The 15,380-nt window shown below is 43.1% G+C and overlaps 1 protein-coding gene across 2 annotated transcripts; it reads right to left on the bottom strand.

Moving 5' to 3' along the window:
- Positions 1-444: 444 nt before the first annotated feature.
- LOC100136301 (potassium-transporting ATPase alpha chain 1) lies at positions 445-13,428 on the bottom strand. Of its 2 annotated transcripts, none has more exons than XM_036943049.1 (23): positions 13,361-13,428; positions 12,548-12,675; positions 12,298-12,408; positions 12,116-12,175; positions 11,800-12,003; positions 9,568-9,681; positions 7,510-7,644; positions 6,858-6,975; positions 6,013-6,281; positions 5,612-5,920; positions 5,366-5,500; positions 5,003-5,195; positions 4,454-4,629; positions 4,157-4,293; positions 3,777-3,927; positions 3,513-3,681; positions 3,194-3,348; positions 2,975-3,098; positions 2,610-2,755; positions 1,964-2,097; positions 1,669-1,770; positions 1,480-1,571; positions 445-1,285 (listed from the first exon to the last, which is right to left on the bottom strand). In XM_036943049.1, exons 2-23 carry the CDS (start codon positions 12,557-12,559, stop codon positions 1,257-1,259), a joined length of 3,075 nt encoding a protein of 1,024 aa, XP_036798944.1. In that variant the 5' UTR covers positions 12,560-12,675; positions 13,361-13,428; the 3' UTR covers positions 445-1,256. The 2 variants fall into 2 exon arrangements, with proteins under 2 accessions (XP_036798944.1, XP_036798949.1); XM_036943054.1 differs by having other exon boundaries at positions 12,548-12,643; positions 13,361-13,392.
- Between the last annotated feature and the right edge of the window lie 1,952 nt (positions 13,429-15,380).

The following is a 15,380-nucleotide window of genomic DNA, read 5'->3' as shown; positions in this document are numbered from 1 at the left end:
TGTTGCCCACTTTTCTCAATGGCGCCATCGTGTGGTAGTGCACTGAAATGATCCAAAAGAAAAGGAAGTACATCAATGACTTCATATCCCTCAGATCCCCCTTTTCTTTCAGCAATATCTTTCCCCTAGGAGAGCAGCACCACCAAGAGAGTCAGGAAGTGAATTCTGTAAAGTCATCCAGGTGAGAAGTCTACCCACAACCCAGCTCAGCCAATGGCAGTCCAGCTCAGCTACCCACAGCAAAGCAGACTGTCTGATGCTATGTGGACCGATGTAGGAGGACAGGATAAGATTGGATCGACCAGAGGTAGACTGTGCTACACAATGTACAACCCCCCGAGTGTCTCTGGCTTTTAATAAAATGGATTAATTCATTTGAATTGAAATTATAATGGTGGTGCAACATTTCAGGTATCTATCTAGAATATGAAGTCATACAATACGTTATATTTGACACACTTTATTAATACAAATACATAAATACAATGCATATAGGCTACTGTACTACCAACATTATCACCAAGAAAGAACCCTTGACGGCAAATATGTGTGATGTTATACATAAAAAGGCAATGGAATTCAGAAACAAAAGGCAATCACCCACAGACATCCACATACTACATTTACAAAAGGAAATGATTCCAAATTCAAATTGATATGACAAACTCACATCAAGCATTCTATTTTTTTGTATTAGAACATGGAGGTGTGTCTTTACAAACATATCACAAAATAATTCATGGTTATTGTTTCAATGTATAAGATTTGGTTCCATATCAGAAATGGTTAAGGATATTCAGAGCTATACTTGTACAGAGTTTGGCAAACCTTGTTTGATATTTAAATTGTATTGTATTGTATTGTAATGGAATGTTTGGGACCAAGATGGAGGACAGTTTGCTATCCAGACTTCTCTGTATAGCAGGTTGACGTTTATAGTCATGAGTCTTGTCCTAGAGGCATAACTGAGAAATTTCCTCTTAGGCCAGCTGCAAAGTCAAATTGGGTATATTGTAAAAAATAATGAAAACAAAAATGTGTTTTTCGGTCTTAATTTAAGTTTAGGGTTAGCCATTTGCTAGTGTGGTTAAAGTTTGGGTTAGGGTTATAATTAAAATCTGATTTTATGACTTTGTGGCTGTGCCAGCTAGTGACCACTGCAGAGCAGAGCTGCCTCCAGAACAAGATTCATGATGGAAAATGCTAACCTGCATCTTTATACCTATGTCTCTGGTCTAGATATATGCCCTCTTCTCTCAATAATACAGCTCCTGGTCCCACCAACCTGTGATAGGGGAATGGAAATAATCTGAATTAGGGCTGACTACTGCAAGGAATGGATGGATCGATGGATGATAAATAGATGGATGGATGGGTGGATGGATGGATGGATGGATGGATGGGTGGGTGGGTGAATGGATGGATAGATGCATGGAGGGTGAACGGATGGACAAGACAGAGGCAAGAAAGGCTACTTACTTCCTGGATGTCTTCTGACCCCCAGCTTCCTGATCTCGTCATAGACAAAGATTAGAATTCCGTACGGGATTGGAACGAACCACCATTGGCCCCTGTAAGGGGGGAGTTACACGCATGAACAAACCAACATGAAAGTCATCAAAACAATGACAGAGAAGATGAATCGACAACCATTCAACAGTACAGTACCTAATGGGCATGAAGTTGAAAATGTTTGGCATCCCTGGGCAGTAGCACAGCAGGTTACCCAGTAACAGCTGGAAGACGATGGCACTCACCAGCACCTTGTTCCTGCACACAAAGGGAAAACATGGAGGATGGTCAAATAATGTTTTATTAGTCCCATCAAGATTGATACTTCCCAAGTTATTATGTTGGAAGCCTTCTCTGCCACCATCCTTTCATAAACAATACATTTCATAGAGTATATTATTGTTTGTAGGGAGTAAGAGACATTTGTTCCATGCAGTTAACATCCACTGACCTAAAGAAGCCCTGCTGGAAGATGGACAGACGGCGGGTTTTCCTGATCAACACATCAGCAATCTGGCAGATCTCAATACTGATGAAGAAGACAGTGTAGCAGGTGTACTGCTGATACAGACGCTGGGCGTATGTCTGCAGAACAGAGAAGACAGGATATTTTCAACTGGCATTTCCAGGAGTTACAAGTAAGTGACGGCGCTGTAAAGCCACATGCACTTGTCCATTCCTGGCAATAAGACACACACACACACACGCTTATCCTACAGTAAGCCACCCACACTCAACCACTCCTGGTCATATCTATCCTACAGTAAGCCACACACACTCACCCACTCCTGGCCATGTCTGTCATACAGTAAGCTGCACACACTCACCCACTCCTGGCCATGTCTGTCATACAGTAAGCCACACACACTCACCCACTCCTGGCCATGTCTGTCATACAGTAAGCCACACACACTCAGCCACTCCTGGTCATATCTATCCTACAGTAAGCGACACACACTCAACCACACCTGGCCATATCTATCCTAGGGTAAGCCACACACACTTAACCACTCCTGGCCATATCTATCCTACAGTAAGCCACACACACTCAACCCCTCCTGGCCATATCTATCCTACAGTAAGCCACACACACTCACCCACTCCTGGCCATAGCTGTCCTGCAGGTCCTGCAGATGGACGTCCTCCCAGTGGGACCTGAGCCCCACACACAGCAGGGGATACCAGCCCTCCTGGGCCATCGCTGTAAAGTAGTCTGTGAAACCAGCGAAAGACTGGATTGCGCCTGGAGAAGGGGATAGGGGGAGAGATAAACCAAAAGAGAGGGAGGGAGGAGAGAATTGAACATGAAATATGTACAAATAGACTATTTGTAGGTTATCACCTTGAATATTGGTCAATAAATCATTCAGCTTCAAGGATCAATCGGACTCAAAGGACCTAGTGAAAAAGCAAGGCCTTTTTCATACATTTACATACTACAGGAGCAGACATGAACCCTCACCAATCTGGAAGTAGGAGTAGGCAGCCAGAGATTCGTTCACCAACCTATCCTTACGCGGGTTCCTGGGTTTCAGATGCATAATATCACTCTCAGCCTTCTCATAGGCCAGAGACACAGAGGGAAACTGTAGGATAGAAGAAGGATAATCGGCATCATTCTAGAATGGTCTTATAGTGCAGGGAGATGAGGGGTGAGGAAGAGGAAGAGGAGAAGACTTACAATGTCAGTGGCCAGCTCAATCATGAGGATGGTGATGCAGCCCAATGGCAGAGGAACACTGACAGTGATGTAGATGAGGTAGGGTGTGAGCTCCGGAATGTTCTTGGTCAGTGTGTACGCAATAGACTTCTTCAGGTTGTCAAAGATCAGACGGCCTGGGTGTCAGATATGGTCGAAATCAATCCCTCAATATCAGTATTACTTAGTATCATGAAGGCTTATCTTTGTGAAACCAAATATTGGTTCACAGGATACATTTCAAACCCTGTTAAAATGTCTGTTGTTGTGTTTTGCGATTTGCGAAGACACTCTCACTCACCCTGCTCCACCCCTGTGACGATGGAGGCAAAGTTGTCATCCAGCAGAATCATGTCAGCTGCATTCTTAGCTGCATCGGAGCCAGCTATGCCCATGGCAATACCGATGTCTGCCTTTTTCAACGCAGGGGAGTCGTTCACCCCATCGCCTGTCACAGCCACAATGGAGCCCTTAGTGAGAGAGAAAGTGAGAGAATGAGACAGAGAGGGGGGGAGAGGGTTTGAGAGAGAGAGAGGGGGGGGGGGGGGGGGGGGGGGGGGCTCACCAGGCGCTGACAGCTCTCCACGATGATGAGTTTCTGCTGGGGGGAGGTGCGGGCGAACACCATTTCAGGGTGACTCCTCAACGCTTCGTCCAGCTCTTCACTGCTCATGTCCTTCAGCTGACCACCACTGATCACACAGGCACGGGCATCCCTGAAGACCACATAGAATAGATGAGAATATGATAGAATAGAATAGACATGTCAAATCCACTGACAGGGCGTTATTACCTCCAGGAAGTATTAGGAGTTCTCACTCCTTCTTACGTGATATACAAACTCTGTATAATTAGTCAAATATGTCACAGGAGATTCATCAACCACAGTGAGAGTCAGAGTCCTAATCCTGCAAGACTGTGTTGGTGTTGGGGACCAAGACCCACCTCCTGTTGACCTGCTCCACTGGGATGCGTTTCCTGGTAGCGATGTCCTCTACTGTCTCACTGCCCTCTGTGATGATGCCAACGTTCGCAGCGATGGCTCTGGCCGTGATCGGGTGGTCGCCTGTCACCATGACTACCTGAGTGAGGTCACAGTGGAATGAGTTGATGTTGGTTGGCGTGACACAATGAGGGAGACTGTGATGGCCTGTTACATTGTATTAGCTATGTTCTAAGTCTCCTTTTTTCTCTTTCTGTCTTTCTCCTTTGCCCCATCTCTCCCCCATTTTACCCTCGTACCCTTATTCCAGCCGTGCGACATTTCATGACAGCGTCAGGCACAGTGGCGCGGGGCGGGTCGATCATGGAGATGAGTCCAGCGAAACACAAACCAGACGTGGTGAAGTTCATCTCATCGGAGTCAAACTTGTAACCACGAGGGAACTCATTCTCATTTAGATAGATGTGACAGAAACCTGGAGACAAATGTTTGGACAGATTGGAGGGGTTAGTGGGTATTTATGGGCCTAAAGAAGAGATACCATTAAGTGTTGGGGAAGCTACTCTGAAAATATTGTTTACCAAGCTACAAATTAATTCACACTGGAAGAAGTTAAGCTACACTAAAGCCACCATTAAGAAAAACTTAGTTTACTTAACTAAAGTTACTTAGAAAAGTAATTCACATCGTGATATGATAATTTATCACAAAGTAGTTTATCTAAATCTGAAATGTCATAGACTACAAATTGCAAGAACAGATCACTCTGCAGTCAGATGTTAACAAAATGTAGTTCAATTACTAGTTGTATTACATGTAGTTCACTACACCCCAACACTGTCCCTTACCCAGCACTCTCTCCCCCAGGCTCCCCAAGTCCATGTATGCAGTCTGGAAGGCCTCTCTCCACTGTTCATCCAGGGGCATCTCCTGGCCCCTGATCAGGATGGTGGAGCAGCGCTCCAAGATCCTCTCTGGCGCCCCCTTCATCACCAGCAGGTAGCGCAGGTCCATGGGGTCTTCCAACTCATGCACTGACAGCTACTCGCCACCGGTGGGAGAAAGAGTACGATTCAAACACAAATAGCTCCTTCTGGTAATGCCATTAAAGTATGCCTAATAGTCACATGACACACCTATACAACATACTGTAGATTATATAACACACTTTCAACTGCCTTGAAATCAGATCAGAAAACCAGGCCTCTTACCTGGAACTTGTTGGTGGAGTTGAATGGTACTTCAACAACCTTTTTGAAGCGTTCCCTGTATTCCATCATGTTCCCTATGGCCAGCTCAGTGAACTTCAGCAGAGCCGTCTCTGAGGCGTCGCCCACCACTATTCTCTGTTCCACATAGGTGCATTGGAAAAAAGATAACTCATAAATCATATAGTTTTCATTGATGCTGTGTCTGTGAATGAATGTGTCTGTTGAGGCTAGTGTTTATCAGCTCACCCTAGGAATAGGCAGAGACTCCTGGTTGGGTTTGAAGATGGCCCGGTTACAGAGTCCTGCCACTCTTGCCAACGATCGCCATGTCTCGGATGATTGGTCAAAGCTCTGACCTGATTGGTCCTCTGTGGTGTCTGCGGCATGGATCACATTGTCGAACCACAGGTGGGCCACGGTCATCCTGTTCTGGGTCAGAGTGCCCGTCTTGTCGGAGCAGATGACCGAGGTGGAGCCCAGGGTCTCCACAGCCTCCAGGTTCTTCACCACACAGTTCTTCCTGGCCAGACGCTTGGCCGTCAGCGACAGACACACCTGGGGGGAGAGAGAGGGAGATGGTTGATGAAAACTGTTAATAACCAACTTGATATAGGCCTAGACAGACCAGAGCCTCAGTGTTGACTCACAGTGACAGTAGCCAGCAGCCCCTCAGGTACATAGGCCACCACGATGGCCATGAAGAAGATCATAGCCTCCAGGAAGGCATAGCCGATAAACATGGCCACCACAAAGAAGGTGAAGCCAAAGAAGATGGCCAGCCCAGCAATGATGTCAACAAAGTGCTCAATCTCTATGGCAATTGGCGTCTTCTCATTGCCTACGCCTGACGCCAAGCTGGCAATGCGGCCAATGATGGTGCGGTCACCCGTGTTGATGACCGTTCCTGTGGCCACTCCTGGTAGGGGCCAAGCAGAGAAAAGGGGATTTTAGATTACATTATGAGTGTAATGTTGATGTTTTTGCAAATTTTTGCTGTTATGAGTGTAATGGTTTCTGTGGGAATCTTTTCTGTGTGTGATTTAATAAGGCTTGTGTGTCTGTCAAAGGAGGCTGGTGGTGGAATCAATGGAATGGTACCAATACTACCAAACACATCAAACACATGGAAGCAACATGCTTGACTCGGTTCCATTTATTCCATTTTAACCATTAAAATGAGCCCATCTTCCTTTAGCTCCTCCCACCAACCTCCTCTGGTGTCTGTCTGTAGTACCTTTCAGGCAGTGGTGGCATTGTGTATGTGTGTGTGTTTATGTGTGTGTGTGTGTGTGTGTGTGTGTGTTTATGTGTGTGTGTGTAGCATAGATTGGTGGCACCTTAATTGGGGAGGACGGGCTCATCGACCGGAATAAATGGAATGGTGTCTAACTTAAACACATTGTTTCCATATGTTTGATGCCATTCCATTTACTCTATTCCAGCCATTATTATGAGCCGTCCTCCCTTCAGCAGCCTCCTCTGATGTGTCTACCTTCCAGGCAGGTGGTGGAGAAGAAGGCAATGTTCTTAGTCTCTAGGGGGTTCTCGTGGGTACACTCCGGGGTTTTGCTCTGGGGCTCTGACTCTCCTGTCAGGGATGAGTTATCCACCTGGAGAGGATGAGGAGATCAAGGAACTGACAGGGTTATAAACATATGAAACCGACCAGGGTTAAATTATGGGTCTTCTGCATAACCTAACCCTAGCCCTAACCCTAGCTTCATGCCAACACCCCGGGTCAACCTTAAACCTAGCCCTAACCCTAGCTTCATGTCAACACCCCGGGTCAACCTTAAACCTAGCCCTAACCCTAGCTTCATGTCCACACCCCGGGTCAACCTAAAACCTAGCCCTAACCCTAGCTTCATGTCCACACCCCGGGTCAACCTTAAACCTAACCCTAACCCTAGCTTCATGTCCATACCCGAGTCAACCCTAACCCTAGCTTCATGTCCACATCCCGGGTCAACCATAATCCAATCTTCAAACCTAACTCTAACTATAACCCTAACACTAATCCTAACCTGAATCCTAGCTCTATGTTCACATTCCTGCTCAACCTGCATCAACACCCTTAGCCATTACTTCTAGGTTGAAAGTGTGTTAGTAGTCTATAATGGGAACTGGTGGCCTAGTGTACCTACCTTACAGCCCTGGGCAAAGATGATGCGGATGTCAGCAGGCACGCGGTCACCACCCTTGATCTCCACCAGGTCGCCCACCACCAGGTCCATGGCATTGATCTGGTTCTTCTGCCCGTCACGGATCACCAGGGCTTGCTAGAACGAGATATATGATTATACCAAATCCCCGTATTTCAATGATTGATTGCCTTGGATCAGTGCTGTAGTGAGTGGATTATGATCTGTGTTGATGAAAGGAATAGTTTTGTCTTGAAAGTAAACGGTTTCTTACAATAACAAAGTAACTGTTGTATGGGTATTTAGGGCCAGGAGTGTTTCCTGGTCTGGTAACATCTTCAGGAAACACTCATGGCCCTAGTTCTAATGTATTTCCCTAGTTCTAATGTATTTCCCTAGTTCTAATGTATTTCTCTAGTTCTAATGTATTTACTTAGTTCTAATGTATTTACTTAGTTCTAATGTATTTCCCTAGTTCTAATGTATTTACTTAGTTCTAATGTATTTACTTAGTTCTAATGTATTTACTTAGTTCTAATGTTTTTACTTAGTTCTAATGTATTTCCCTAGTTCTAATGTATTTCCCTAGTTCTAATGTATTTCCTTAGTTCTAATGTATTTCTCTAGTTCTAATGTATTTCTCTAGTTCTAATGTATTTCCCTAGTTCTAATGTATTTCTCTAGTTCTAATGTATTTCCCTAGTTCTAATGTATTTACTTAGTTCTAATGTATTTCCCTAGTTCTAATGTATTTCCCTAGTTCTAATGTATTTCCCTAGTTATAATGTATTTCCCTAGAGAATACATTATAACTAGAGAAATACATTATAACTACAGAAATACATTATAACTAGAGAAATACATTAGAACTAGAGAATACATTATAACTAGAGAAATACATTATAACTACAGAAATACATTATAACTAGAGAAATACATTAGAACTAGGGAAATACATTAGAACTAAGTAAATACATTAGAACTAGGGAAATACATTAGAACTAAGTAAATACATTAGAACTAAGTAAATACATTAGAACTAAGTAAATACATTAGAACTAAGTAAATACATTAGAACTAGAGAAATACATTAGATCTAGGGAAATACATTAGAACTAGGGAAATACATTAGAACTAAGTAAATTAGTTATAATGTATTTCCTTAGTTCTAATGTATTTACTTAGTTCTAATGTATTTACTTAGTTCTAATGTATTTCCCTAGTTATGTATTTCCCTAGTTCTAATGTATTTCTCTAGTTCTAATGTATGTCTCTAGTTCTAATGCATTTCCTTAGTTCTAATGTATTTCCTTAGTTATAATGTATTTCTATAGTTATAATGTATTTCTGTAGTTATAATGTATTTCTATAGTTATAATGTATTTCTCTAGTTCTAATGTATTTCTATAGTTATAATGTATTTCTCTAGTTCTAATGTATTTCTCTAGTTCTAATGTATTTCTCTAGTTATAATGTATTTCTCTAGTTCTAATGTATTTCCCTAGTTCTAATGTATTTCTCTAGTTCTAATGTATGTCTCTAGTTCTAATGTATTTCCTTAGTTATAATGTATTTCCTTAGTTATAATGCATTTCCTTAGTTATAATGTATTTCCTTAGTTATAATGCATTTCCTTAGTTATAATGTATTTCTCTAGTTATAATGTATTTCTCTAGTTATAATGTATTTCTCTAGTTATAATGTATTTCTCTAGTTCTAATGTATTTCTCTAGTTCTAATGTATTTCCTTAGTTATAATGTATTTCCTTAGTTATAATGCATTTCCTTAGTTATAATGCATTTCCTTAGTTATAATGTATTTCTCTAGTTCTAATGCATTTCCTTAGTTATAATGTATTTCCTTAGTTATAATGCATTTCCTTAGTTATAATGCATTTCCTTAGTTATAATGTATTTCTCTAGTTCTAATGTATTTCCTTAGTTATAATGTATTTCCTTAGTTATAATGCATTTCCTTAGTTATAATGCATTTCCTTAGTTATAATGTATTTCTCTAGTTATAATGTATTCTGTAGTTATAATGTATTTCCATATCTTTACCTGTGGCACTAGATTTTTGAAGCTGGCGATGATGTTGGTGCTCTTAAACTCTTGGTAGTAACCGAAACAGCCAGTCACCACAACAACAGTGATCAGAGTGATGGCGAGGTACAGCTGTAGACAGGTGTGGTCACAGAGAATTAGTGATGAAACAAACAGTCACAATATGTTGACGCTGTAATACATGTTATTATCGTATGTATTCCCCTTTCTTCACATACAGTATTTTCTCCTTCAGCCTCCTAGTGCAACTTTAGCCTTTCCTTCACCCTCCTAGTGTAACTTTAGCCTTTCCTTCACCCTCCTGGTGTAACTTTAGCCTTTCCTTCACGCTCCCAGTGCAACTTTAGCCTTTCCTTCACCCTCCTAGTGTAACTTTAGCCTTTCCTTCACCCTCCTAGTGTAACTTTAGCCTTTCCTTCACGCTCCTAGTGTAACTTTAGCCTTTCCTTCACGCTCCCAGTGCAACTTTAGGCCTTTCCTTCACCCTCCTAGTGTAACTTTAGCCTTTCCTTCACACTCCCAGTGCAACTTTAGCCTTTCCTTCATCCTCCCAGTGCAACTTTAGCCTTTCCTTCACCCTCCTAGTGTAACTTTAGCCTTTCCTTCACCCTCCTAGTGTAACTTTAGCCTTTCCTTCACCCTCCTAGTGTAACTTTAGCCTTTCCTTCACGCTCCCAGTGCAACTTTAGCTTTTCCTTCACCCTCCTAGTGTAACTTTAGCCTTTCCTTCACGCTCCCAGTGCAACTTTAGCCTTTCCTTCACGCTCCCTGTGTAACTTTAGCCTTTCCTTCACCCTCCCTGTGTAACTTTAGCCTTTCCTTCACCCTTCTAGTGTAACTTTAGCCTCTCCTTCATGCTCCTATTGTAACTTTAGCCCCTCCTTCAACCTCCCAGTGTAACTTTAGCCCCTCCTTCAACCTCCCAGTGTAACTTTAGCCCCTCCTTCATCCTCCTAGTGTAACTTTAGCCCCTCCTTCATCCTCCTAGTGTAACTTTAGCCCCTCCATCCTCCTAGTGTAACTTTAGCCCCTCCTTCAACCTCCCAGTGTAACTTTAGCCCCTCCTTCATCCTCCTAGTGTAACTTTAGCCTTTCCTTCACCCTCCTAGTGTAACTTTAGCCCCTCCTTCACCATACTAGTGTAACTTTAGCCTTTCCTTCACCCTCCTAGTGTAGCTTTAGCCTTTCCTTCACCCTCCTAGTGTAACTTTAGCCTTTCCTTCACCCTCCTAGTGTAACTTTAGCCCCTCCTTCATCCTCCCAGTGTAACTTTAGCCCCTCCTTCATCCTCCCAGTGCAACTTTAGCCCATCCTTCATCCTCCCAGTGTAACTTTAGCCTCTCCCTCAAATCAAAATCGAATTTATTTATATAGCCCTTCTTACATCAGCTGATATATCAAAGTGCTGTACAGAAACCCAGCCTAAAACCCCAAACAGCAAACAATGCAGGTGTAGAAGCACGGTGGCTAGGAAAAACTCCCTAGAAAGGCCAAAACCTAGGAAAAAACCTAGAGAGGAACCAGGCTATGAGGGGTGGCCAGTCCTCTTCTGGCTGTGCCGGGTGGCGATTATAACACCCTCCCAGTGTAACTTTAGCCTCTCCCTCACCCTCTCATTGTAACTTTAACCTCTCCCTCACCCTCTCATTGTAACTGTAGCCTCTCCCTCACCCTCTCATTGTAACTGTAGCCTCTCCCTCACCCTCTCATTGTAACTGTAGCCTCTCCCTCACCCTCTCATTGTAACTTTAACCTCTCCCTCACCCTCTCATTGTAACTGTAGCCTCTCCCTCACCCTCTCATTGTAACTGTAGCCTCTCCCTCACCCTCTCATTGTAACTGTAGCCTCTCCCTCACCCTCTCATTGTAACTGTAGCCTCTCCCTCACCCTCTCATTGTAACTGTAGCCTCTCCCTCACCCTCTCATTGTAACTGTAGCCTCTCCCTCACCCTCTCATTGTAACTGTAGCCTCTCCCTCACCCTCTCATTGTAACTGTAGCCTCTCCTTCACCCTCCCAATGTAACTTTAGTCTCTCCTTCAACCTCCCAGTGTAACTTTAGCAAACACTTCAACTCTCTCCTTATCCATCTGTCAACAATCCCTTCCTCACTATTCTAATATTGTTCAACATTCCTGCCCTATAGTCTCCTACTTCACCTCTTCCTCCACCTCCTCCTACCCTTCGTCTCTCCTCCCCCTTTTTGTCTCCCCGCCCCATCCTCCTCACATCGTCAAAGCAGCCGAGGGTTCCCCTGGAGAACTCGATGCCGAAAGCAATGAAGCAGATGACGGCTGCCACCCACATCAGACACTGCAGCCCTCCGGCCAGCTGACGAGCAAATTTGACGTACTCTGGGGTCCCTTTGGGGGGCAGCAGTTCGTTGGGGCCGTCCCGCTCCAGAACCTCCGCTGCTTTGCTGGACGTCAGGCCCTGAGGGGATTTAAGGGGGAGGAGGGGGGAGAGAGTGAGATATTTACTCTATATTAGCAGCAGTCTGTTTCATCACACAGACAGACGGACAGAAACCCCATAGCTTAGTTACCTTGGTAACACTGGTGGTATACCTCATCTCTAGCTCTTCTATTGTGATCTCGTGGTCATCCTGTAAAGATTGACAGACTGTTAAAGCTACAATGAATTTATGCTGCAATTCTGTCCCATTTAATTTAATTTGGCATATTCTCTCCAGCGCTCTCTCCTTCTGGTCTTGTGAACCACACTCACAATGTCCATCTCCTTCTTCATGCCCTCTAGCCTATCCTTTTTCTTTATCTTCTTCTTTTTCTTCATCTTGACGTCCACCTCTCCATTCATCTCAAACATGTCGTAAGAGTCCTGGAGACAAAGAGATGACATCCTGTATCATCTCGCTAGGGGGTGAATATACAATATCCTTGATCATTGAAGGAAAATCTCATCTAATTCATGACAATTTGATCAGAGCTTTGATTAATCACACAAATGGGTCACCTACCCCTTTACTCATGGTGGAGGGCCTGCCCAAATCAATTGAAGTCCAACGCTCAGTCCTCTCTCCCCCCGAAATCTTGGAAGCGTCTTTATATCCTCACTAGGAACGTTCCTCACAGTAAAATCACCAACCTCCAGAGCAGGACCAGACTGTTGGCTCAGCTTTATATACTACTGCACCACCTTCACCTTCTCTACCCGCCCCAACATGGCAGTGTTATTTTAAGTGTAGCCAATGTCACCCCTATTAAGGTGAATGGCAAAGCGTCCCCTACCCACTTTCATATCAGTGCCAATGGCCTTGTGCGTAGGGCTTGTACCTGTCTTATCAGAATACACATGTTTCTACGTTCCCTGATTAACTGTAAAGCTATCAAGAAGGTCAATGCCGTTCCAAAGTCACAACTACTTCTTTCACTTGTGATAGGACAAATCTGTATTACATCAAGGGTGATTTTCTTCTCAACTCAGATACACATTAATTGACTGATATATTGACACTGAGACAATGACTGGTTCACCCCATTCAATGACTGGTACAGATATAGAAGACATGAATTGGATGAAACACATCTAGTGAGAAGTAGATTCAAATGCCTTGTATATATAGTATTATAGTTCATTATTTGCCCTCAGGAGGGCCTAACTTACAGTGTATATCAGTGTAAAAAATGGTAATGGTCAATTCAAATAAAATACAGTGGTATGGTCATGCCAGGCCAGTAGGCATTTAGAAATTGAGACTTTTTTTCTACATTTCCTGTTTAGGGGCCAATGTCAGAACACCTTATCAGTGGAAGAGTGTGTAAATACTTACAGTATTTGTACCTCAGACTGCTAAAAGGTGTGATGGTGACACACTCCACATTGGCATCACTGCTGTGTCATCTGCCCTTATAAGGAAAGAACAGTTGAACATTAAAAACGAATTGACACTCACAACCTCTTATGTAATGCTCCGTGTTCCCATCACAAAGACACCAGTTGGGTTTGAGATGTACTGGCGTAATACTTTTATTACTGTTATTGAACTACCACAATGCCTATTATAACTCTTATTGAATTAAGTGAAATAATGTTTCTTCACTGGGCAACATCCATCCAACAGTGAATTCTATCATCTGTCATTTTATCAATAATTTTCCATCATGTTTGTAAGACATGTATTGTAAGCACCCTGAACAGGTGATTTTTATAACTAACCCAAGTCTAACCCATGACTTGCCTAGTTAAATAAAGGTTAAATTAAAAAAATATATATTTTAAAAGAAAAAATGTGCCAACCAGCGTTGAGCTAAACTGAGCCAGCTCAACTGTGAATGGAAGCCAGTTTGGATTTTGGCGTCACTCCTATCAAATCCCATTAAGAGCATACGTCATTGACAGAAAAACTTGAATTGTTGCATCTGGTTGTGTTGTTGTCCTCCGGAAGCTAGCTAGCTAGCTAAAACGGGCCCTTTCCTAAATTAGCCATTGATGGAGATAGGGATGTGGACTTGTGGTTTAACTTAATTCTCCGTGCTGACCAATGATTATAACAGCAACTCTGATCTAACCATTAGTTCATACATTGTTGTGCCCCTGGCCTGAGAGGATGAAAGTTCAATATGTAGCTAGATGTAGAAGGCTAATGTTAACTAGGTAACGTGTCCCATGAATGGAAGTTAGGCCAGCAAGCAAGCATTTTAGCCAGGTAGCCTAGGACAACAAAATAAAGTGTGTACTGTATGACAGAGTGGTAGATCGTTTCGTCAACATGAAAGAGAGGAGGATGGCATTGGCGTTTCTCTACAAGTAGGGTGAGTCAACATGCTTGCACGAACGCGCACACACACACACCCACACAGAAATCAGAACCATAGACAGCCACATCATATTTAGCTTCCCTTGATTGATCTAAATTGTTTTTGGTATCTTTTAGTTGTCGCCTTATTAGACTAAGCAGAGGTAATTTGATGATGTTGAAATGTTGAAGTTGAAATGGTGCTGGAATAGTGGAGGCAGCTCCTGTTTTCTTTGCGACTTGCGGTAACTCTCTGTGGTTCTAAATCAACAGTTGTTTAGTGGTCCGGAAATGTCAGAAACATTAACTTGTTTGACCATGCTGTAGGTCATGTAACTAACTGTCTGTCACATGCAGTATATTCTTCGTGGACTTCACTGGACAGAGGTTGCTATGATTAAACAAAGGTGTGGTTGAATTTATTCTGCCACTGTGCTTCTTATTGTCTCACCCTTTAGGCCTTTATATCAGTCGCGCGGCATATGAATTAACAGGTTATAGAGCAAACAATGCAATTATCACAATACATAGGTTGTAATATGTTTTTTTTTTTTTGGGGGGGGGGGGGGGGGGGGTGATGTAACCCACACACCGCTGCTGTTCATCGACGAGATTATGTGCAAAATGTAAGCAAAAATCCATCTCGCTCCATCTGATCCCACTGCTGGCCACTGGGCTTCCTCTCGTTATCATATTTGGTAGTGAGGGGAAACGCCAAGCGGATGCTTCACACTTATACATCCGGTTCAATTTCTGGCTCATTGTTCTAACTGTGGTGGAACTATTAGAACAACATGAAACAACATGGAGATGCTTTTCAAACAGGACACTAGTGTCCTAATCTCAGTAGGGTAGAGTGGGCTGGAATTGGAATGTGTTCCACTTTATAAATCAGAGAGGTAGTGGAGTGCCCACCGCTTGGAAAACACTTACACCAATCACTTAACAGCTTATCCATGGCTTGGATAAATGCACAAACTACAATGGTCCTGTGACAATACAGCATTGAGAGTCAAGTTTAATATGTCGAAATACCATGCACAATATGTAAACA

The sequence above is a fragment of the Oncorhynchus mykiss genome, chromosome 2, assembly GCF_013265735.2.
Source record: "Oncorhynchus mykiss isolate Arlee chromosome 2, USDA_OmykA_1.1, whole genome shotgun sequence".
Lineage (NCBI taxonomy): Eukaryota > Metazoa > Chordata > Actinopteri > Salmoniformes > Salmonidae > Oncorhynchus > Oncorhynchus mykiss.
The sequence above is the reverse complement of the archived record's forward strand: the minus strand, read 5'-3'. Positions and strand labels throughout refer to the sequence as shown.

Excerpts from the sequence above, each read along its gene's own strand:
- LOC100136301 (XM_036943049.1), bottom strand. Across the intron at positions 4,294-4,453 it reads GTCGCACGGCTGGAATAAGG|GTAGTCATGGTGACAGGCGA; the intron begins GTACGAGGGTAA and ends GACCTCACTCAG. Across the intron at positions 2,756-2,974 it reads CTACTCCTACTTCCAGATTG|GCGCAATCCAGTCTTTCGCT; the intron begins GTGAGGGTTCAT and ends CCCCTTCTCCAG.